At 44.9% G+C, this 21,835-nt stretch overlaps 1 protein-coding gene across 6 annotated transcripts in view; it reads right to left on the reverse strand.

Annotated features, from left to right (window-relative positions):
- Positions 1-21,835, reverse strand: part of MYOF (myoferlin) — a 154,090-nt gene extending 132,255 nt beyond the window's left edge. For 4 of the 6 annotated variants that reach the window (XR_008424886.1, XM_053909734.1, XM_053909733.1 and 1 more), the window contains exon 1: positions 21,420-21,536. Coding sequence is in view for 5 of the 6 variants with exons in the window: in XM_053909734.1 (XP_053765709.1) it covers positions 21,420-21,531 (112 nt within the window). In the remaining variant the exon portion in view is untranslated. Of the gene's footprint in view, positions 1-21,419; positions 21,537-21,558 lie in introns of those variants that run through there. The other 2 variants (XM_019445110.2, XM_019445108.2) reach the window with 1 other exon arrangement.

The following is a 21,835-nucleotide window of genomic DNA, read 5'->3' on the forward strand; positions in this document are numbered from 1 at the left end:
ATCCAACAAATATTTTTGAAGTATCACTGGCCCAGACACTGAGCTGGACGCTGTGGGAGATACAAAGGTACCCAAGATATAGTTCTTGCCCTCAGGTGCTCCAGCAGGGAGCTAGATGTGGCCACGGGGGACTGATATAGAAAGAAGGCGGCAGTTGCCATCAGAGGGGGTACAAATGAAAAGGGGAGGTGACTTCAGGCTGAGGGCACCAGATAAGGCCTCAGAGAGGAAGCAGAGGCTGAGCTGGGGTTTGAGAGACAAGGATGGATTGGAAACGTGGAGCTGGGAAGAAAAGGTCATTCCAGGTGGGGGCAAAAGGGTGAGTGGGTCAGTCACAGGGGAGAGAGAACCAGTCATGTTTGGGGACACTGCACACTTGGCATTCGTGGCTGCACAGTGTGTGCGAGAGTGAGTGTGAGAGTAGGGGAGGACCCTGTGGGAGGGAGGACACTGCCCTCCATTTGATTGGAGCCAAGGGAATATGGAAGGGAGCAGAGGCAACCAGGCCGTGTGGGAAGGTTATGGTCACACTGTGCAGCCACGAATGCCAAGCTAAGCTTCATTTGGCGGATACAAGCCACTTAGTAAAGAGGGTGTTAGACACTGGGCTTTATGGCTTCAAGAGGTTCATAATCCCATGAGAAAAACCAAGTTGCATAACAACTCTTCCAATATATGCTCCTGAACACATGATTCCATTGTGTATTGACGAACAAAGGGAACCAGCCAAATCCTGGCAGGTGCAGGTTGACCAGGGCCAGGTGGGACTGTTCAAGTGGAACGTGAGGCCACTTCAAACACTTGCATTAATGTCAAGGATGCCACTCGATAGGGGGCGCTCTCTTCTGGCCAAGCGTGTGCTAAATCCTGCCCATAGGTCATTCCATTTAACTTTCTCAGCAAGCCCACGCATCTCGAATTTGCAGATGAGCAAAATGAGCCCAGAATGGTTAAGTAAGTTGCCCAAGATCACAGAGCTAGGAAGAAACACTCTAACTCAGGACTAGTTTAATTCTATAGGCCATGTATTCAACTGCTGTTTCTTGCTTCTCCCTGGTCAATAAGCAAAGATTATATGCTAACATTGGCTCCTATCCTTCTGGAGAAACCCAGCTCGACCTCTTCTAAAAAAGGAGACTCTATTTTTTATCAGAATGTGTGCACATTATATTTTATTGAAAACCTATTCACACATAAATGTCAGCCAAAAAAAACAAAGATAAATTTCTTCCTGTCTCTCTCTCTCTCTCTCTCTCTCTCTCTCTTTCTTTTTACTTTAGAGAGAGAGAGTGTGTGCGAGAGCGAGTGTGAGAGTACAGGAAACAGGCAGACGGAGGGAAAGAGAAAATGCCAAGCAGGCTCTACGCTCAGCAAGGAGCTGGACTCAGGGCTCAATCCCTCGATCCTGGGATCATGACCTGACTCGAAATCAAGAGTGGGACACTGAGCTGACTGAGCCACCCAGGCGCCCCAATAAATTTCTTTCTTACCAACAGCCACAGAGTCACATATTTATATTATTTAATTATTCAATTCCACCACATTTTTTTTTAAAGGTCTAAATTGCAGAGGCAGATCATCAGATTAAATTACAGGAAGCTCTTTTCCCCTTTTCCACATCACCTACCTCCCCCTGTTCTCATCTCTAATTTTATTAAGATGACAGTTTCCTCCTACGGAAAGGAATTAAATACTTTCAACCCAGAACATAACAACGGATTCAAAAGCAGAATACGCTCTGGACCATGACTCAAGGCATTCTTTGGGACATTTCCTGTTTTTTGATAAGTCACGCCTGCCTGCTTCTCTCTCAGTTCGCTGAAGGTCACCGCTGCAGTAATTAACCTGCATGCCAACCTCTGAATACGGTTTCCCCGAGAACTGAGCAAACACTCCTTGCCAAGCCGCCTCGCCCTCCTGCACGGAAACATTTCCTCTGCTGCGGGCCTATCACACCACATGCCATGCTGGGCTCTCCGGGACGGGATGAGGCGCCACCATGACTCCTAAGACCGGACTGCTACATTTGTGCTGAGAGGGCCGGTTCATTTCATGTGTCACTTGTCGAGGCTATGGTGCCACTTGTTTGGTCAAACTCTAGTCCAGAAGTCGCTGCGAAGGTATTTCATAGATGTGATTAACATTTACAACCAATTGTCTTTATGTGAAAGAGTTTGTTCTCCATCAGGTGGATGTGCCCCATCCAAACAGCTGAAGGCCTTAGAGTAAAAACTGAGGTTTCCAAGGGAAGATGGAATTCTGTCTTGGGGCTGTGACATAGAATTCCTACCTGTTTCCAGCCTGCAGGACTGCCCCTCAAATCTCAGATTTGCCGGACTCTATAATCACATGAGCCAATTTCTTAAAATAAGTCTCTCAGTCTCTCTGTCAACACACACACACACACATACACACACAGACACACACACACACACCCTACTGGTTCCATTTCTTTGGAGAATTCTACTACAATGAGTACCACCAGGTGCCCATGGAAATAACAGCATCTACAATGGTAACACTTTTTCGGTACTTCCAAAGACATGCCATCTCACTGATCCTCATACTCCTTCAGGGCAAAGTGCAGGACTTGGCCCAGCTCTTCTTAATGTTTCTTTATTTTTGAGAGAGTGAGAGACAGAGCGTGAGCAGGGAAGGGACAGAGAGAGAGAGAGAGAGAGAGAGAGAGAGAGAGAGACAAACTCTGCAACAGGCTCCAGGCTCTGAGTTGTCAGTACAGAGCCTGATTCAGGGCTTGAAATCACGAACCGTGAGAGCATGACCTGAGCTGAAGTCGGACGCTCAACCGACTGAGCCACCCAGGCCCAGCTCTTCTGACTGGACTTTCAAATCAGTGAACTTCTCCAATTCTTTGAGATTTGATCTCAGAGAGACATAGGCTCAACCACTGAGCTCAGAATCCCTCTTGTAAACACCGGGGAATTTAGACTAGATGATCTCTAAGTCTGCCTCCAGGTCTAGTGGAACATGTGATTTATGAAGCCCCCCCAGTCCTCCCTAGCTAGATTTCTGTGTCTTATGACATGGCCCCAGGAGAAGTGGTAGCTGAGAAGCTACCTCAGCTTTTTGGTAGGCAAAGTAGATTAACAAGATCTCTAGGTCCAGCCATGCATCTAAACTTGACCTCTCATTGAGAAATACTTCTTCATCTTCTCTGGCTCCCGGGTTGTGGCCACTTTTGTCTTGAGAAACATTCATAGACAAATGGAGAGTCACCCGCTAGTTGGCCTAGAATATCACAGACCTCCTGAAGCCATCCAATCATGGCTAACGGTTACTAAGTGCTCTGAACTAGTCATTGTTTCCGGAGCTTTCTATAGATTGTCTCACTAATCTTTACAACTACCCTAAAAGGTAATAAGCTTCCCCAATTACAAAAGGAGAAACCAAGACAAGAGAAGTTAAGCAATTTATCAGAGGTCACACAGCTATTAAGCGGTGGAGCTGGGATTCAGACTCTGGCAGACAGGACCCAGAACAATCTTATGAGGATTAAGACCAGACGGTGACTCTTTGAAGGCTGGGACTGTATTTTACTAGTGTTGGTATTCCTCTCAGCGTAATCGTTCCATGATTTGAGCGCATTTGACTTCGTAAGCTCATGTATTATTACTAGGGTTGCTTTAATGATTAAGTGAGAAAACGAATACAGAGTGCTCAGCACAGGGCCCAGCATACAGGAAGCATTGAACCAGGAGCTTTTATTTTGTATTAAGGCACCTGGGCAGCACCCCTTGTATGCCCCAAGGGCACTCCCAGGCTGTGGAGCCCGCCCTGGAGGGCAGGGCCCAGCGACCAGAGGAAGCGCCCAGTGACGCTAGGCCCAGCCTTGGTGTAGCAGTTCTCCCACGTGGCTGGGTTCCAGACCTCCGAGGCCCGCCCGGGACAGCTGCCAGACGGGCAGCGACCGCTCCTCCCTGGCAGTCAGTCTGGCAGCCACGAGCATCTGGGAGAATTTCCACCATAAGCAGAGAGGTCAGAGAAGGCTCTGGGAAGGGCCAGCAGGAGATTCCTCCCACCCTCAGGACGTAGAGGGACCTGGGGGGAGCACAGAGACATGTGGCCCATCCAGGTCTACCTGGCTAAATGCGGATCTCTGACTTTTTGTTTATGAGTAATTGTTTTATATATTTGGGGGCTCCGGTATTCGGCGCATAGACATTTATAATTGTTAGCTCTTCCTGATGGATAGACCCTGTAATTACTATATAATGCCCTTCTTCATCTCTTGTTACAGCCTTTAATTTAAAGTCTAGTTTGTCTGATATAAGTATGGCTACTCCAGCTTTCTTTTGGCTTCCAGTAGCATGATAAATAGTTCTCCATCCCCTCACTCTCAATCTAAAGGTGTCCTCAGATCTAAAATGAGTCTCTTGTAGACAGCAAATAGATGGGTCTTGTTTTTTTATCCATTCTGATACCCTATGTCTTTTAGTTGGTGCATTTAATCCATTTACATGCAGTGTTATTATAGAAAGATACGGGTTTAGAGTCATTGTGATGTCTGTATGTTTTATGCTTGTAGTGATATCTCTGGTACTTTATCTCACAGGATCCCCCTTAGGATTTCTTGTAGGGCTGGTTTAGTGGTGACAAATTCCTTCAGTTTTTGTTTGTTTGGGAAGACCTTTATCTCTCCTTCTATTCTAAATGACAGACTTGCTGGATAAAGGATTCTCGGCTGCATATTTTTTCTGTTTAGCACACTGAAGATATCGTGCCAAGCCTTTCTGGCCTGCCAAGTTTCAAAGGAGAGATCAGTCACGAGTCTTATAGGTCTCCCTTTATATGTGAGGGCACGTTTATCCCTTGCTGCTTTCAGAATTTTCTCTTTATCCTTGTATTTTGCCAGTTTCACTATGATATGTCGTGCAGAAGATCGATTCAAGTTACGTCTGAAGGGAGTTCTCTGTGCCTCTTGGATTTCAATGCCTTTTTCCTTCCCCAGTTCAGGGAAGTTCTCAGCTATAATTTCTTCAAGTACCCCTTCAGCACCTTTCCCTCTCTCTTCCTCCTCTGGGATACCAATTATGCATATATTATTTCTTTTTAGTGTATCACTTAGTTCTCTAATTTTTCCCTCATACTCCTGGATTTTTTTATCTCTCTTTCTCTCAGCTTCCTCTTTTTCCATAACTTTATCTTCTAGTTCACCTATTCTCTCCTCTGCCTCTTCAATCCGAGCTGTCGTCGTTTCCATTTTGTTTTGCATTTCGTTTAAAGCGCTTTTCAGCTCCTCGTGACTGTTCCTTAGTCCCTTGATCTCTGTGGCAAGAGATTCTCTGCTGTCCTGTATACTGTTTTCAAGCCCAGCGATTAATTTTATGACTATTATTCTAAATTCACTTTCTGTTATATTATTTCAATCCTTTTTGATCAGTTCATTAGCTGTTGTTATTTCCTGGAGATTCTTCTGAGGGGAATTCTTCCGTTTGGTCATTTTGGATAGTCCCTGGCGTGGTGAGGACCTGCAGGGCACTTCCCCTGTGCTGTGGTGTATAACTGGAGTTGGTGGGCGGGGCCGCAGTCCGACCTGATGTCTGCCCCCAGCCCACTGCTGGGGCCACAGTCAGATGTCTGACTTTTTGTCTCTCCACCCTGGCTGCCCTACTGCTCCAGGCTATGTTGTCAAACGAGTTCTGGGGAAAGGCATTTATTTTGGCCAAATGGCAACTATGATAAAAAGCAAAGCTGTTTGGTACATTTCTGACATAGTCACTGATATTGCTGATAAACAGAAAGGCCCAAACAAAAAGGCAGGCGGGATTACCACTCTGCTTTCCATAGCCTGTGCCCCCACCGGCCTCTTGAGATGTCCTGACAGGCATTTGAGCTCTTGAATCAAAACCAAATCCTCCAAGGGAACTGCGGTGAAGCCCAATCGATCTGGACAACCCCATACAGGATCTTCTTCCTAAAAGCGGCCCCTGGGGTGGGAATGCAAGCTGGTGCAGCCACTCTGGAAAACAGTATGGAGGTTCCTCAAAAAACTAAAAATAGAACTACCCTGCGACCCTGCAATTGCCCTACTAGGTATTTATCCAAAGGATATAGGTGTGCTGTTTCGAAGGCACACATGCACCCCCATGTTTATAGCAGCACTATCAACAATAGCCAAAGGATGGAAAGAGCCCAAATGTCCATTGATGGATGAATGGATAAAGAAGACATGGTATTTATATACAATGGAGTATTACTCGGCAATCAAAAAGAGTGAAATCTTGCCATTTGCAACTACGTGTATGGAACTGGACGGTATTATGCTAAGTGAAATTAGTCAGTCAGAGAAAGACAAATACCATATGACTTCATTTATATGAGGACTTTAAGAGACAAAACAGATGAACATAAGGGAGGGGGACAAAACAGAAGAGACTCATAGATATGGAGATCAAACTGAGGATTACTGGAGGGGTTGTGGGAGGGGGGATGGGCTAAATGGGTAAGGGGCATTAAGGAATCTACTCCTGAAATCATTGTTGCACTACAGGCTAACTAATTTGGATGTAAATTAAAAAAAAAAAAAAAGCTGCCCCTGGGGGTGGTTGTGTTCCAGCTCTGCCATCTGCCAGGGCTGCAGGTGGAGAGATACCAGGTCGGCCAGGCACCTGGATTAGCTGCCTTGGTAGAAGACCGAACTGTGTGCCTCTTGGGCTTGTCTGTTTATTTTGCATGTGAACATCTACTCCCATGCCCAGCACTTTGAACACATTCACGTCTAATTCTTACAACAGAGGTATCAGTATTGTCATTTTACGGATGAGGAAACTGAGGTTCAGTGATGTTAAGCGACTTGCCGGAGACCACACAGCTAGTGGGTGGCAGAACTGAGCTGCAGCCCCAAGCCTGCCTCATTTCCAGACCTGTACTTTTAACCTCCACCGAGGGCTGAGGATGTCAAGTGACCTGCTGTATATTTTCACCACTTACCAGCCGTGTGACTTTGAGCTGGCTCTCCAGATCTCTGTATCTACATTTTGTTATTAATAAGTATTGGTACCAGATGCCCAGGAATAATAACTCCCATCCATAGGGCTCATAGTATACCAGGCACTCTTCTAAGGGCTTGGTATATGTTACTTGTTACTATTATCTTTATTTTGAGTCATAATAAAATCAAGTAGCTTGTTCAGGGTCACCTGCTACTAAGAAACAAAGCCAGAATTTGAATGCTGGTCTCCTGGCTCCTAGCTTTTTAACCTCTCCTTCCTTTGCCTGGTATGTTTCTGAGACAATTTGCTAGAGAATGAATGAAGGCTGGTACTGGGCAAATTCGCTTCAAATCCAGCTTGAGGTGGAAAGTTCCTAGAGTTTCAGAAGGGCCTCTCAATGCCTGGGTACCCTGTAGAAGAGGATGAAGAAGTCCCCGGCACAGCTGTACTGAAGATCAGATGAGAAAGCCTGAGGCTGTCTAGGACACAGGAGACATTCCTTTGTGTTGGATCAGAATCAGAATCACAAACTACCACCATCAAACAATATAAAGAGGATCATGTTCCTCTGCTTTCCTTGATTCCAAGAGCAAGAGAAAACGAAAGTCACAGAAAAGAACTCTGAAAGTAAGCAGAAAGCACTGAGTCAAAATCTTAATAATTCAATTCCATCCCTTCTAAGCAACGAGCTTCTAGCTGTGCTTTGCTGAAGCTGAGGTCTTGGTGTCCCATAGTAAATAACCTCTTTCAATGGGATTTTTGCCATTGCCAGTCGTTTAATCCACTGTCCCCAGTGTTCCTTCCTAAACTGGGTCTGGCTTTGACATCTGGGCTCTTTAGCAAACTAGGCTGATCAGTCACCACAGGTACAAGGTAGAGCTGGGAATTGGGACTGTCTGGGATGGGGATGGAAGTAGACTTAGCCCAGAGAGATGAAGCACAAAGAAAGCCAGACACGCACACAGCAGTGGGAGACAGCATAGAACTTAGTCTCAGTGCTCCGGGAGGAGGCCCTTCCTCAAGCTATGTCATACAGGGGACGCCACCATAATGTGTCCAGCACACTGGGACAAACCAGAGGAGCCCCAGACAAGGGTCTGGAGCCCCAGAGAAGGTCTCTGAGGTCAGAAGTGTGAGGCCCCAAGGCACCAATGTCCCAGGCCCTGGCACTGCTCTGGCTACCTGCCCCAGGGCTGACTCTAGCCAAGGAAATACAATGGGAAGGCGAGAGCGCCTGGATGCCAAGCAGAGGGGTCTGAACCTTGAGCCTCTCTGTGCATTACCCCAGGGTGGGCCGGACACTTGGCCAAGACCCAGCCTCTCACATGGGCTGTTACAGTCTCAGCAGTGGGCATGTGCATGGAACCTGCTCCAGGACCCTGACCAAGGCCGCGTGCCCTCCCCAAACCCCTAAAAAGTGGGACTTCAACCGTAAAAAGAGGGAGTTCATTTATTCGGTAAGAATAAATATATATGAAGCCCTTGCTGGACTTAGTAGCTCTCATCACCAATAGAATCTGCAAATAATGAAAAACAATTTTTTTAGCTTTCCGGGAGTTTAAACCCACTGAACTCTGAATTCACTGACTTCTGGCTGGATTCACAGCTGCACTAGTTGCTGTGCAGGCAGGGGCAAGTCTGGCTAGTTCCCGATCCCACCTGCAGTGCTGAGCGCCCAACAGAGTACACTCTTGGTCAACACTTGTTGAATGAATTTATGTTTGGGAGAAGCAGTAAGACACAACAGCAAAAGAGAGAAGGGAGGGAAATAGGGACCGTCCAAGGCAGTCATTTCCGACAATGAGGAGAGGTCAGCAAAAAGAGCCTTTTTTATTTTTTGATAATGAGAGAGAGATAAAGAAAAGGATTTTTAAAAAAATTTGTAAGTTGTGCCACTGGAATGTAAAAGGTAATAAACCAGAGAACTGAGGTGAGGTTAAGTGGAGACTCCCCTTCCACTCAAATATTAGATTAAAAAAAAAATGTTTAATGTTTATTTATTTTGAGAGAGAGACAGACAGACAGACAGACAGGGCATGAGCAGGGAAGGGGCAGAGAGACAGGGAGACACAGAATCCGAAGCAGGCTCCAGGCTCCAAGCTGTCAGCACAGAGCCTGATGCGGGGCTCAAACCCACAAACTATGAGATCGTGACCTGAGCTGAAGTCAGAAGTTTAACCAACTGAGTCACCCAGGTGCCCCTCAGATATTAGGTTTTTAATACTTTACTTGGAATATGCTAGAGTTTTAGTCTCCACTAATAAAATGGCTCCAACTTGACTATCAGAGGAACTGATTCACTGCTAAGCTATTTCAGCTCTGAGCATCTGAGTCACAAAGTCATAAAGGCTTTCATTACCCTGTGGAAACTCACCCCAAGAGGGCTGGGTTTTACTTTTATTCTTCTTTAAAAGTTTTTGTGTTCTTGGTACATGTTCTTCCTCTTTCAGGCTGGGTCTGAAACGATCTCCACACACTGAACAACGCAATCCATTCAGAGTGGAAAGGAAGCATTCATAATTTGACTTGGTTGTTTAAGGCACAGGGTGTGTGTTACCTCTTTACCCATGTTGACCTCAGGGAATACACATTGGAGACTCTGGAATCAGAGAGTCCTGAGTTGAATCCTGACCGGCCTCTGCCTCAGTTTCCCCACGTGTAAAACAAAGATGCTAATAAGACTTAGTTCCTAAAAATGCCATGAGGATTAAATAAGATAATACACACAGATGTGGGCCTAGTATACGAATTTAATAAATGGTGGTGGTGGTGTAGCAGGCGGTTGGTACTCAGGCTATCTCCCCCACCATGCCAGAATCTCCGGAAGACCTGAGTAGCAAGGAACACTTATAGCACTTTCTATGTAAGTGCTTTCCTTTAATCATGCTAATCCTCACAGCCGCCCTCTGAGGTGGGGACTGCTATCCTGTCCAATTTTGTAGATGGGACACCTGAGGTTCAGAGACGGTGGGCAGCAGTGAGTGACAGGAAGTCCCAGGCCCCTCACGGCTGGGACTGTCTTCTGCTATCTGTGCTGTGCAATAACCACACGTGGCTGTGTCCATCTAGATTAATGAAAATCAAGTATTAGTAAACATCCAATTCCTCAAGTCACACTGGCCGCGTTTCAGTGATCGGCAGCCACATGTGGTTCGTGGCTACCATAACACACAGGGCAGACCTCGAACATCTCCACTGTCCCAGAACGTTTCAGCAGACAGTTCTGCTCTCAGCAATTGAGCACACAAATCAGTGACTGCCGAAGGAAGTAAATACAATGAGTACAGCTCTATGTTATTTTCACCAAACTGACTCATTGTTTTGACAAAATAATGAGCCCAACCTAGACCTCTTTCCTAGATTGGTAGCTTCACCTTGTAAGAGGAGAACATAAAGGCCCTGCATCAGCTCTCCTCATTTGATTCGCAAGCTTCAAACTTCTTTAGTCCCTAACCTACACCACTAATCTTTTACTTTTCCACATGCAAAAAGAGCCAAACTTCAAGAGGTGAGATCAGCGTAAAGTTTAAGTTTATTTATTTATTTTTAGTAATCTCTACACCCAACGTGGGGCTCGAACTCAAAACCCAGAGATCAAGAGTTGCATGAAAAAAAAAAAAAAGAGTTGTATGTTCTTCCCACTAAAGCCAGTCAGGCACCCCAGTAAACATATACTTTTAGTCCAAGTACTTGTTTATTTTTTTAAATGCTAATTTATTTTGTGAGAGAAAGAGAGAGAGAGAGCAAGTGGGGGAGGGGCAGAGAGAGGGAGACAGATCCCAAGCAGGCTTCACGCTGTTAGTGCAGAGCCCAATGCATGGCTTGAACTCGCAACCTGTGAGATCATGACCTGAGCCGAAACTGAGAATCAGATGCTTAACCTAGATGCGCCTCATCCAAGTACTTTAAATATATGTTGTTTGACTTTGACAACCTTCAGAGGTAGGTCTTATACCCACTTCACAGCCGGGAAGACTGAGGTTCAGAGAAGTTTCTTGCCATTAATAAGACCAAAGCCCAGTATCAAAGTCAGAGGTAGGCTGCAGTTCCTCTGCCTTCCAGCTTCCTTTGAGGTGCAGCCTGTGGAAACTCTGAAGCCTGAAGAACCCAAGATCAGTTTTGTACTTTGTGGGCAGAGGGATCTGGTCGCCTTTGGTCCCATCTGGTCTGTGAGACCCTGTCACCGATAAGACCTTTTGACCCCTGAATTCACCATTGACCCCCTGAACTCAGGACTGACTTTCTGAACTCAGAAAATTCCTAAAAGCTTCTGCCTCACTGTCAATTTCATCTTTTAGAAGCTAACAAAATGCTGAAACAGGAAAAGAAACAGTTGAGGAGGATGCCTACATGGATGAGCCAGAAAGTGCCCGACAGTTACCTCAGTTTCACTATAATGTTAAAATCCCCTCCCCCTGAGTATTCATCCCAAGCCCTAATAAAAGGAGTCTGCCATGGCTATGGAATTATTCCCGTGATCTCCTTATTTGTACAAACAAAGATGATGTTGAGAGGCAACTCCACATGTACAGTCTTTGTCTATAACTCCCCAAGGAGGGGACCCACTTTGGTCTGGTGACATGACCTGAGTGAACGAGGGGAGAAGCCAGAGGCATTCATTCAGTAACTCCTTCTTGATCATTTACCGTCTGCCAAGAACTAACCTAGGTGCTGGGGAAACAGACATAGGCCCTGCCCTTCAAGAAGGTTACTGCCTGATGGAGAAGGCAGACAGAAATCAAATAAGCCAGCAAATGTACAACTGTATGTTCTGATAGGTGCCATGAAAGAGCATAGGATGTTATGAGAAATAAATACAGAGGGACCTGTCAGGATGTGCTGCTGGGAAGCACAGATGAGTGACCGCTGGTTCCAACCCTGGGCTGGGGAGCCCCGACCAACCAGAAGACCTGGAACTGCAGGAGACCAAAGCTATTTTCCATTTGCCTTCAGCCCTGCTATAGCTCTTGGCACGACCTCAGCCACAGACATCACAGGGTCAGGGCTCCACTGGCTAACAGGCCATCAGCCTCTCTCAGGCGGATGCTGGGCCCCTGCCAGGCAGACGTCCCTTCACAAGAGGGCTGCCTTGATGCTGGCCACCGAGGCTACAGAATACAGAATAAGGCAGAGACCCTTATTCGGAGTCACTGCGGTAAGTGCGGGTTGAAAATCCAAGTCAACCGAGAGTTGCTAAGAATCTAGTATGTTCACATCCATTAGGATGACTATTACGAAAACAAAAAGAAAACAGAACAAGACAAACCAGAAAATAAGTGCTGGCAAGGATATGGAGAAATTGGAATCTTGCGCACTGCTGGTGGGAATGTTCTTAAAATCATGCAATCAGTATGGAAAACAGTGTGGTAGTGGCTCAAAACATTAAACATAGAATTACCACATGATTCAACAATTCCACTTGGGGGTATATACCCAAAAGAATTAAGAGCAGGAACTCAAAAACAGTACCGTTCAGAGCTACACTACTCACCATAGCCAAAAAGTGAAGCAACCCAGGTGCTCATCGATGGATGAATGGATAAACAAAATGTGGCATATACGTACAGCCTTAAGAAAGACAAAAATTCTGACACCTTGTACAACACGGATGAACCCTGAGGACATTATGCCAAGTGAAATAAGCCAGTCCCAAAAATTGAATGATTTCACTCAGATGTGGTACCTAGGCAGTCAAATTCACAGAGACAGAAAATAGAATGATAGATGCTAGGGGCTGGGGGTGGGGGAGGGGGGAATGAGGAATTATTATTTAATGAATACTACAGAGTTTCAGTTTGGGAAGATGAAAAAGTTCTGGGGACAGAAGACGGTGATGACCGTACAACAACACGAATGTACTTAATGCTATTCGACGCACACTTAAAATGGTCGAAATGGTAACATTTATGCTGTATACACTGAACCACAATTCAAACACCACCACCAACAAAGAACGTATAGTGGGCCTGGTCAAGAAGTTACAACGTGCTCCCACAGATGAATCTAACACTGGCTCTTCCTTCAAACTGCTTGTGCATCCTAGCTACCGGGCATCCCATTTATTCCTCTAAGTTTGGGCCACCCCTCAAGTGTCCCCCAGCATTTTGTATTGCCCGCCCCCAGCAGTGGGGTAAAGAGTGGGGCATATAAAGGGGGAGGAAGTGAGTGTTTGCCGTACAACGACTGATGTCTCCTAGCTTGCGATGGTACAACTCAATTTTCCAACTTCATGAAGGTGCAGAAGCGATACGCATTCAGTAGAAATGTACTTTGAATTTGAATTTGGATTTGTCCAGGCCCAGCCCTATGCAGTGTGATACTATCGTGGTGCTGGGCAGGGACAGCGAGCCACAGCTCCAGTCACCTGCACAATCACACAGGGAAACAACTGATACACTTACAACCGTTCTGCACCCATACAGCCATTCTGTTTTTCACTTTCAGTAGAGTATTCAATGATTACATGAGATATTCAACTCTGTATTATAAAATAGGCTTTGTGTGGGATGATTTTGTCCAGATGATGAAGGCTAATGTAGGTGTTCTGGGTATGTTCGAGGTAGGCTCTGCTAAGCTATGACGTTCTGTACATGAGGTGTATTAAGTGCATTTTCTTTTTTTTTAGTGTTTATTTCTTTATTTTGAGAGAGAGAGAGAGAAAGGCAGAGAGAAAGGGAGATCTCACAAACTGTGAGATCATGACCTGAGCCAAAATCAAGAGTAGGATGCTTAACTGACTGAGCCACCCAGGCATCCCTATGCATTTTCAACTTAGGATGGGTTTAATGGAGTGTAACACCCTCATAGGTCAAGGACGGTCTGGTATTATATGCCAGACCCTATGATACTGCTTTAGATATTTTATCATTGTTGATCTTTACAATGTCCTTGTGAGGTACATATCATTCTCCTCATTTTATACATGAAGAAATAAAGGCTCAGAAATATAGTTGTTCAAAAATATTTACCTTCTGGGGTGCCTGGGTGGCTCAGTTGGTTAAGCTCTCGACTCTTGATCTCAGCTCAGGTCATGATCTCAGTGTCATGGGATTGAGCCCCATGACCAGCTCCACCCTGAGTGTGGAGACTGCTTGGGATATTCTCTCACTCCCTCTCTCTCTCTCTTCCTTTCTCCCTCTCTTGCTCGAACTCTCTCTCAAAACAAACAAAATACAAAATATTTAGCTCCTAATGACACATCCAAGAGTGAAACTTGGTCTGCCCAGTCCAAAGCTCATCACTTTACCTGAACTGTGTTGATTACGGAAAGAAGGAGGCTCTTTTAGGGGATGTGGTGGGGTTGGTCAGATAGTAACCAAAGATGGCAAAGCAGGTCAAATGCCTAAGCTGGAGGGAGGTGGGCCAGACAGTTCATGGTCTAGGCCATCAAAACTCATCTTGTGTAGTAGAGACATCTGGGATACCCACCTCGTGTGTGTATGTATCCCTTGGCACAGCTGATTGGACCAGGAGTGAACACCTGATGAAAACAGAGCCAATTGGTATCTTTCTGTTAAAGATCCCCACCAAGAGACACTGAGGCCATAAGAGATGTAGAGTCAGGACCAAGTCACCTCCATGGTAACCCAAAGCCCCATGCATGCTGCCAATTGCAGGGAAGCAGGAGTAAGAGACTCCATGAAGGCAGCCAATGTGCAGAGAGAAAATGGACGCCCTGTGCAGGAAGGAACAGAGGCATGAGGCCTGATAGTCCCCTGGGGAGAGAGAGCGAATGCCACCCTGCCTAACACCATTCTGGCTCCTGTGAGGCCCGTAATTTAGATTCCGTGAGATTTCTCTCTAGCTTTGGGGAAAAAAACAGAAAGACTAAACCACGCTTTACTTGAACAAGCTTGTGGGCATGTGTTCCTTGAAATTAAACAGTTGCTGGCCATGACACCTCACCCTTCAGGCAGGACACTTGGCTAGGGGGAGAAGGACTTTATGTGAACGAGACCTCAGCTCAGCTTGGTTGAAGAAATGCACCCTGTTGGCCTTTGGGAAAACAGCGAAATTTGTCTTTCCTGCCACTTTTTATTTCTATGTTTTTCTTCTCTTAGTGGCTACCTTCCCACCGGTCTCAGGTAGCTAACATTCTCATGCTGGCCTTCTGCAGAGCCACTATCCCCCGCCGCCCCCAGCCCCACACTCGCCTACAGGGTGAACACCCTGGCTGGGAGGAAAAGCAGGCTGATGTTCTGTTTCAGAGAGGAGTGTGAAGAATTAGCCTGCCCAGGGCAGTTTTCTTATTAATTTAATTCAGTCGGATTGCTTTCTTAGTATCTTGCATGTCAGTCCTTTCCTTCTCGTTCTAACCCTGGGATGAGCTCTCTCTGCCCTGCAAAGCATTTGCCTCAACCAGTAAACCTGTTTAGTCACCCTGACTAGAACTAATCTCACAGTGCTGCCTAGTGTCTCACCACTAGTTTATAAGCAAAGTGCAGTCCCCAACCACACCGGATTACCCTCTGGCAACCTCACCACACAGGTCCATGCTCCCTGGCCTTTCTGTGTTCTTCCAAAGCCTAGAATGTCTTCCTTTTCATTATTTCTGTCAAATTACACATCCTTTAAGACTGAGTCAAGTGATACTTCCCCGCAAAGCTTATTCCTCGTCCATCTGCTCCAGCATTGTAATTCCCTATGTCTATTCTGGTTTGTCTCTCGTTCTCGTGTTCTAACTAGTTGATTTCCTAGGCCTAGGAGGCCTAGCCATGCTATGTATATTTTTCTAGACTTATTCCTCACATACTGTCTGGTGCTTGTAGATCTCCATAAAAGTAAATGTTATCAAATGGGGAAGGAAATTTAGGGGTTCCCATGTGCAATATCACATGTATATTCATTTAATCCTCAAACAACCCTGCGGGGGGGGGGGGGGCGGTTATTAAGAACAGTGAAGCCGGAAATTTTAATTCATTTGCCCCAGAACACGCAGGCAGCAAGGGGCGGGAGACTGGATTCTCGTTCATGCCTCCTTGGCTCCAAAGCCCAGAGGCCTTGCACCCTAATGCCCGATAGGCTTTGCAATCTAATGCCTAATTCTGTTAGCTGATAAAACTTAAGGTGCCCGATGTCCAAGAAGTTGTTTCTGGGTGCTCAGAAACACTGACAGCACACTCCTACTCAACAGAACAGTTGTTCAATAGAAATTATACAGAGGATAGGTGATCGTTGACACGTCGTGGTACATGCATTATCTGGTATACGCCACTGCACAGTTCACGTATGAATTTGCAACATAAAAGCTTACAACTTCACATTTTCCTTGCAAGATCAAGAATGCGAAAAGCACTACAATACTGGGGTGCCCGGGTGGCTCAGTCAGTTAAGCGTCTAACTCTTGATTTCAGCTCGGGTCACGATCTCGTGGTTCATAGGTTTGAGCTGATAGCGCGGAGCCTGGTTGGGATTCTCTCTGCCTCTCTCTATTCCCCACCCCTCCTCAAAATAAGTAAATAAACTTTGAATAAAAAAGTACTACAACACCGGTTTGCCCCTGGGCAGCAGGTACTAGGAATTGATTATGCTCAGTGTTCAGACATGTGTGAAGTGACCCTTTGCCAAACCTCATCCACAAAGCACCTAAGAGAATATTAAGTTTAATTCTTCCTGAGAGAAGGGAGATGGGGAGGCTTCTGACGGTCCCTTTCAGGACCAAGAATCAATGACTTTATTGCACTAAACTGTCTCAAATCTTCTGCCAGCTCTTGCTTCCATGGTCAACATTTAAAATGCATATTCAGCATCAGTGATGTGCTAGAGGTTGCAGAGGATATAAAAATCTCATTCCTTTTCAGCAGGGCCAAATCCCATGGGGATGGGGAAACTCACCAGTAAACCCAAACCAGACAAATACCAGCAACTTTGGGCATGCCTTGAGGGCACACATGTAAGTAAGATACCTTGTGCAAGAGGAGAAGAAAAACAAACCACATTAATTCATTTTTAAAAGGCATTCGTGGCTTTATAAATGACTGGGACCCTGTAAAATGTGCCTTTAGGAAGAATACCTTTGAGAGTTCCCATGCTTCATTCACTAGAGTGGGGACACTTTCCTTAGGCGGTGACTCTCCAAGTTCTGTACTCCCGGAAGTGAGGGAAATGACTCAGTAAATTAAACACTTCTGCTTTCCCGAGTGTTTAGTAAATGCAGGACAGTGGTTCTATGGGGGTACCAGCACAGCATGATTGTCAGTTGAGCCCTGACTCATCCTATGGTGTATCTGGGTAAACCAAGTCACCTGTGGGTTGCTCATCAGGTGCCTTCACGGATGACAGTGAGTGAAAACCATTGGATCTTTTTCCCACCATGCTTCATCCCTCTTAAATGGAATTTCATTTTCCTTTTCTGCTTATCTAAAAGGTTATTTTTGAATACTTAACTGTAAATTTTCAAATAGTAAAATACTTTTTGCTAAAAATAGAAAATTCTTTGTTACATAAATCACAGCCTTGGGGGATCTCTGCAGATCTACTCCCCTTCAGGTAAGCCATTAAAACTCTATTTTTCAAATGAGAAAAGAAAAGGATTCTTAGAGGGGTCAAGTGGTCTCCTAAAGGCTATAAAGTCGATAAGCTCTTTGAAAGGAGTTCCTAGAAATATCTAGGTTTCACTCCAAAAACATGTACAAATGAAACAACAAGTGCCTAGAAAAATAGGTGATAATAGGACAATTATGTGGTGACCATTTGGACAATAGCAGAGCCATCTCACAAGGCAATGATCTACACAAGACCAGAAGAAAAAATTCTAGCTGACAGAATGGACAATATCACAAGGATGGAATGAGAAAAATGCTACAGTTGCAACAATCATGCTCCCTAGAGTTGGATGTTTCATATGAATGCAATGTGGCCACATTGGAAAAGCACAGCAATATAAAGGACTGCAAGAAACTTTCCTCTCGATCAATTTAATGCCGAGAGATTTGACACCAAAGCCAGAGATGAGACACAAGGAAAATGGAAACCCATGGCAATAATCTGCAAAACCATCTGTAAAAATAAAAAAGAAAGGGGTGCCTGGATGACTCAGTTGGTTAAGTGTCTGACTCTTGATTTCTGTTCAGGTCATGATTTCACAGTTCGTGGGTTTGAGTCCCGTGTCAGGCTCTGCGCTGACAGCGTGGCGCCTGCTTGGGATTCTCTGTTTCCTTCTCTCTCTGCCCCTCCCCCCATCCTGAAAAATAAATAAATATTTAAAAAGATAAAAGAAAAAATGCAACCCAAACCCATAACCCAAAAGGCAACAACTACCAAAAAGAGAATCTTGTCCTTCAGTAATGCACACATTCACAAAGATGTGCACTGTTAAGAACATCCATTGCAGTAAGAGCACTGCTAACAGGGAGATGTTGGAACAGGTTACATATCTAAAGCAGAAAGTCAAGAAGAATTCAAATCAAACTGTTCTAAGTAGTTATTCCTAGATAGTAAGAGTGGAGGGAGAGAAAGAATAGGAAGAACGTGGCGAGAATTTTTACTTTTGAGTTGTACAATCCCTTCTGGATTGTTTGTTGTGTTTTTACGTTGCATTATTTTAAAATGTTTTAAATATCATTAAAAAAAAGTTTTTCAAACCTGTTATGTTTGGGAGAATCACGAAGTCTTGGAGTTGAGAGAAGCCACAAGCATCTGTCTAATCTAATCTCTGCCATATTTAGCTTCATAGCCTGGCTCTTGGCATAGAACTCAAGAGAGAATGGCCACTTTTGGCTTGCAGGTGCTCTGGCCTTAAGATTCAGAGCTAGTTTACAGAAGCTGGTGCACCCCAAGGATGTGAAAAATCAAATAACCTCTGTGGTTTTCATAATCTACTCCTGAACTGGAAAATATCAATGATATCTCAACGGGGATTCGAGTAACTTCCAAATCCTCCTGGTTCATACCAGGTCCTAAGAAGTTCGGTAGTCAACCTCAGAAGAGGAGTGAACACCACAGACTGAGGTCAACTCTAAACCAGTTGGTTGTCAGTGCACCACATTCCCTGCTGGAGTGTAACTAGTCTCACAGGTCCTCAGCGTCCATACACTCATCGCCACTAACACCCGTCACTTGGACATTCTTCCTACCATCTTGAAATTTGAGGAGAGCTGCCTTTTGCCCTGACCTTACTATGTGATGTACTCAATAGTCAGAATTTTACACGTTTGAGTAAGCACAGGGGCTTTCTCTGATCTTCTCGTAGGGCCTTTTACATCTCACTCTCCACACTCTACCCCTCCACACCACATCATGAAGCGCCTCTGGCTCTGTTCCCTCTGAAGGACATCTCATTGTAATAAGCATCCTTAGTCCTGTCAGCACTTACAGTGCTCAAAAGTGGGACGCACACCTGGGAAGGGCTTGCCATCCCAGTGTTCTCAATCTGTTACCATATATCCTCCAGTACCTAAGTCTCTGCCTTCCACACCTTACTGAGCACAGGTATTCAATACATGGAACTATAAAATAATAGGATTTTACAGCCAGAAGGAACCTCCAGGAGATCAGTTCCCATCATTCCACAGCTGAGAAAGGTGAGGCCCGGGTGGTTAAATCTGGGTCATTCTGGAAATATCAGCCACAGTCCGGGTGTTCCTACTCTGAGATCAGAGTTTCTGCTGCTAGGTTGCTGGTCAGATGAACGATTGACTGACTTTCCCACTTAATTTGCACAACCAAAGGAAACTGGAAAAGAGACTCAAGTTAAATGATCTAATAAATATAATTGGAGAGACTACATTTGCCCAATTTAACTGAAGTTTTCCACTTTCAACTGGGTGCATATGTTGATAGTTTCAGGCATATTTTTAGTCATTTAAAAGTTTGGACCAATGCACACACTTTCCAGACAAAATACAAGTCAGATTTCAATACAGTACTAAACTCCAATTTCTCTATAAGCTATATGACTTGCCTCAAATAATGACATCGCCAGGTCGAACCCAATATATTTTTATGTGTCTTTACATGTCAATGGTGAAGGTACAAACTTTTCATGTTACGTCCTGTTATGCAATTACTTCAAAGAAAAACAAAAGACTTAAGATCAACTAATACATGTAAGAGAACATGGTTGTAACATGACTACATGATATTTGCTAAACAGATTCTCAAACCAGGTTGTCTTTTAAGAATTGAACTTTTGGGGCACCTGGATGGCTCAGTCGGTTGAACATCTGACTCTGGCTCAGGTCATGATTTCATGGCTCGTGAGTTTGAGCCCCGCATCGGGCTCTGTGCTGACAGCTCAGAGCCTGGAGCCTGCTTCAGATCTGTGTCTCCCTCTCTCTCTGCCCCTTCCCTGCTCTTACTTTGTCTCTTTCTCTCTCTCTCTCTCAAAAATAAATAAACATTAAGAAAATAAAAAATAAAAAATAAAAAAAGAATTGGACTTTTGCCCTCTGAATCTTTTTTTTTTTTTTATAAACTAAACAACCATTGACCGCTTTGGGTTTCATTTCATTTTCTTGCTCATTCTAATGGAGAAAGGTTTGAGAAGAGAAATAGATAAAATAGACAAATGAAAAGAGAGAGGCATAGATAAATCAGAAACTGGAAGGGAGAAGTAGTTGGTTCCTGGAGGAAGAAAGAAATGTTCGAGGTGTGGTCAGAGGCGTGGTCAGGAACCCTGTGCCCATCAAGCCTCCCCTTCTCTCTGTTCTCCCCTCTGTCTCTCATCCCTCCTGCCAAGAAGTGAACTGGATACCTTGCCAGTGACCTTGGATAAACAGAAAATGATAAAGCTCCTAAACTCAGATTTAGACACATCACCAGGGCCCAAACTGGAATCACTTACAATGCCCGGGAGCAAACTCTCACACTAGCCACTCCTGTCCCCTTCCACTGTAATTCAACGTCATAAAAAAATAACCTTTTGGAATTACAGTAGGCCTTTTAAAGATGATCTAATCTAAACCCTTCTCACTGTTTTACAGAAAACAGAACTGACATCCAGAGAAAGGAGGTCACTTGCTCAAGGTTATTCAGCGGGACCAAAGTAGATGCCCAAACTACAGACTTGCTTTGTTCAGAGCTATTTCCTCTATGAGCAACTTAAAAGCTATGGAACCCACATTCTCCAAGTTTGGAGAGACGAAGACAAAATGGCACAAAACAACATGAAGACAACCTAATCCAAAATAATAACTTTGCTCCACCTCCCAAAAGCCGGTGACAAAGTAGCGGCAAATGGGCTGTGTTAGGCAGTAACAGTACCTAGAACAACTCAACTGAACTTTTTCCTCGGTCACCCACTTCTTGAAAACAGACAGTAAAAATGCACACAAGACTGCTCAAACTTACTTTGAACCAACACAGCCCTTTTTAAGACTTAAAACTTGGGGATTAACAAGTACATATTTCCCTACAAGGGCTTACAGAAATCACATTATTAGAATTAAAACATCCGGTCATTCAATGAGTCGCAAAACCCTGGAGAAAATGAAATGCCTTCCACAGAAATCTGTCCTCTCCGCTCACCTGCACAGGTAGCAATCCAGCTTAAAGCCAGAGAGGTTTTGCTGTATCCGTGGACTAAACACAGCCTGTTAAAGACCGTGACCCACGAAACCGACTTTCCAAAGCAGGACATGAGAAAAAGAAGAAAACTCTTCCTTACCCTTAAAAAGAACAGAAACAATAGGATCCGGTTTCCCAAATTTCGTTTTAGGGATATTGCTGGCAGACTCCACAATCACGCGAAGCATGGCTCTTCGTGGGCAGAAGGCAAGTGCCAGCCAGCCGAGTTGACGCGGAGTGTGCGCTGGGGCTGCGCGCCGCGGGGGGAGAAGGTAAGATTTCTCTAGTCCAGAGCGCAGGGGTGGGGTAGGGGGAGGCGACTGGGTGGATCTCTGACGGATTGTGTACTGAAGGCTACGTGTAAACTGATACCCAAA

The sequence above is a fragment of the Panthera pardus genome, unplaced genomic scaffold (assembly GCF_024362965.1).
Source record: "Panthera pardus isolate Hobbes unplaced genomic scaffold, ASM2436296v1 HiC_scaffold_22, whole genome shotgun sequence".
NCBI classification, from domain to species: Eukaryota; Metazoa; Chordata; class Mammalia; order Carnivora; family Felidae; genus Panthera; species Panthera pardus.